The sequence below is a fragment of the Cystoisospora suis genome (genome assembly GCF_002600585.1).
Source record: "Cystoisospora suis strain Wien I chromosome Unknown contig_4587, whole genome shotgun sequence".
Classification (NCBI taxonomy): Eukaryota; Apicomplexa; class Conoidasida; order Eucoccidiorida; family Sarcocystidae; genus Cystoisospora; species Cystoisospora suis.
Window position 1 is genome coordinate 1 of NW_027157379.1, and position 830 is coordinate 830.

The 830-nt window shown below is 48.0% G+C and overlaps 1 protein-coding gene across 1 annotated transcript; it reads left to right on the forward strand.

Annotated features, from left to right (window-relative positions):
- Positions 1–830, forward strand: CSUI_008265 (uncharacterized protein). The gene has a single exon (XM_068068399.1). It carries the CDS (start codon positions 511–513, stop codon positions 676–678), a length of 168 nt encoding a protein of 55 aa, XP_067919625.1. The 5' UTR covers positions 1–510; the 3' UTR covers positions 679–830.

The window sequence follows — 830 nt, forward strand, 5'->3', positions numbered from 1 at the left end:
AAGAGTTCTGAAAGAAGGAGTGAGTCAAGGAGGGCGTGTAGTACATATGATCCTTCAGGTGCATTCGTGCGTCATGATTTCCGTGGAAGTGTTGACATTCTATAACAGGTTGGATGGATATCGGAGTCAAGAGAAGCAATGACTGGAGAACAAGAACGATGGATAGGAGTTTTTACGTTTCCAGGAGAGGCTGATTGGACGGTGGAAGAGTGTGAAAGTCACAAAAGGACAGTGAGGGGACGAAGTTTTGCGGGTGAACTACCAGGATAGTCAAGCCCAAGTTCGGTAACAGCAGGTTGGAGCAAGAGAACTGAGAGAGATAAACGAGTTTCAGGCCAGTCCACTCGAGAGGACCTGCCAGAGGAGTGCCAGTGAGCCATATCGAGAGAACCCCAGGCAATGAGAAATAAGGAAGGAGTGTGCTAAAGGAGTTGTGAGGCAGTTCCGAGCTTCTGAGGTCGTGACGAAAGTGTGTCGAAGCGGACGTGAGAGTGAAATGGAACGAGAGAGATGAAAGAAGAGGTCTCGGGAGAAACGAGAAGAGGTAGAGCGGTCAAGAGAAGAGATAGGAGGTTAGAAAGCCGTGCTGCAAAGTCAAGTGTAGACGAGCGTAAAAAAGATGAACCCAGGAGAGTAGTCAGTTCAATTGAAAGAGAGAGAGAAATCCAAGTGAGATGAGCGAGAAGTATGAGGGAATCGGAGTCGTCAAATGAAGATCGGAGAAAGTATGGAAGGATGAGACTGTGGGTAGAAATCACGTGTCGGACGCAGGAAAAGTGAGTGGGCGTTGAGAAACAGCAGAACGATAGTATGTGGAGATATCGGGAAGT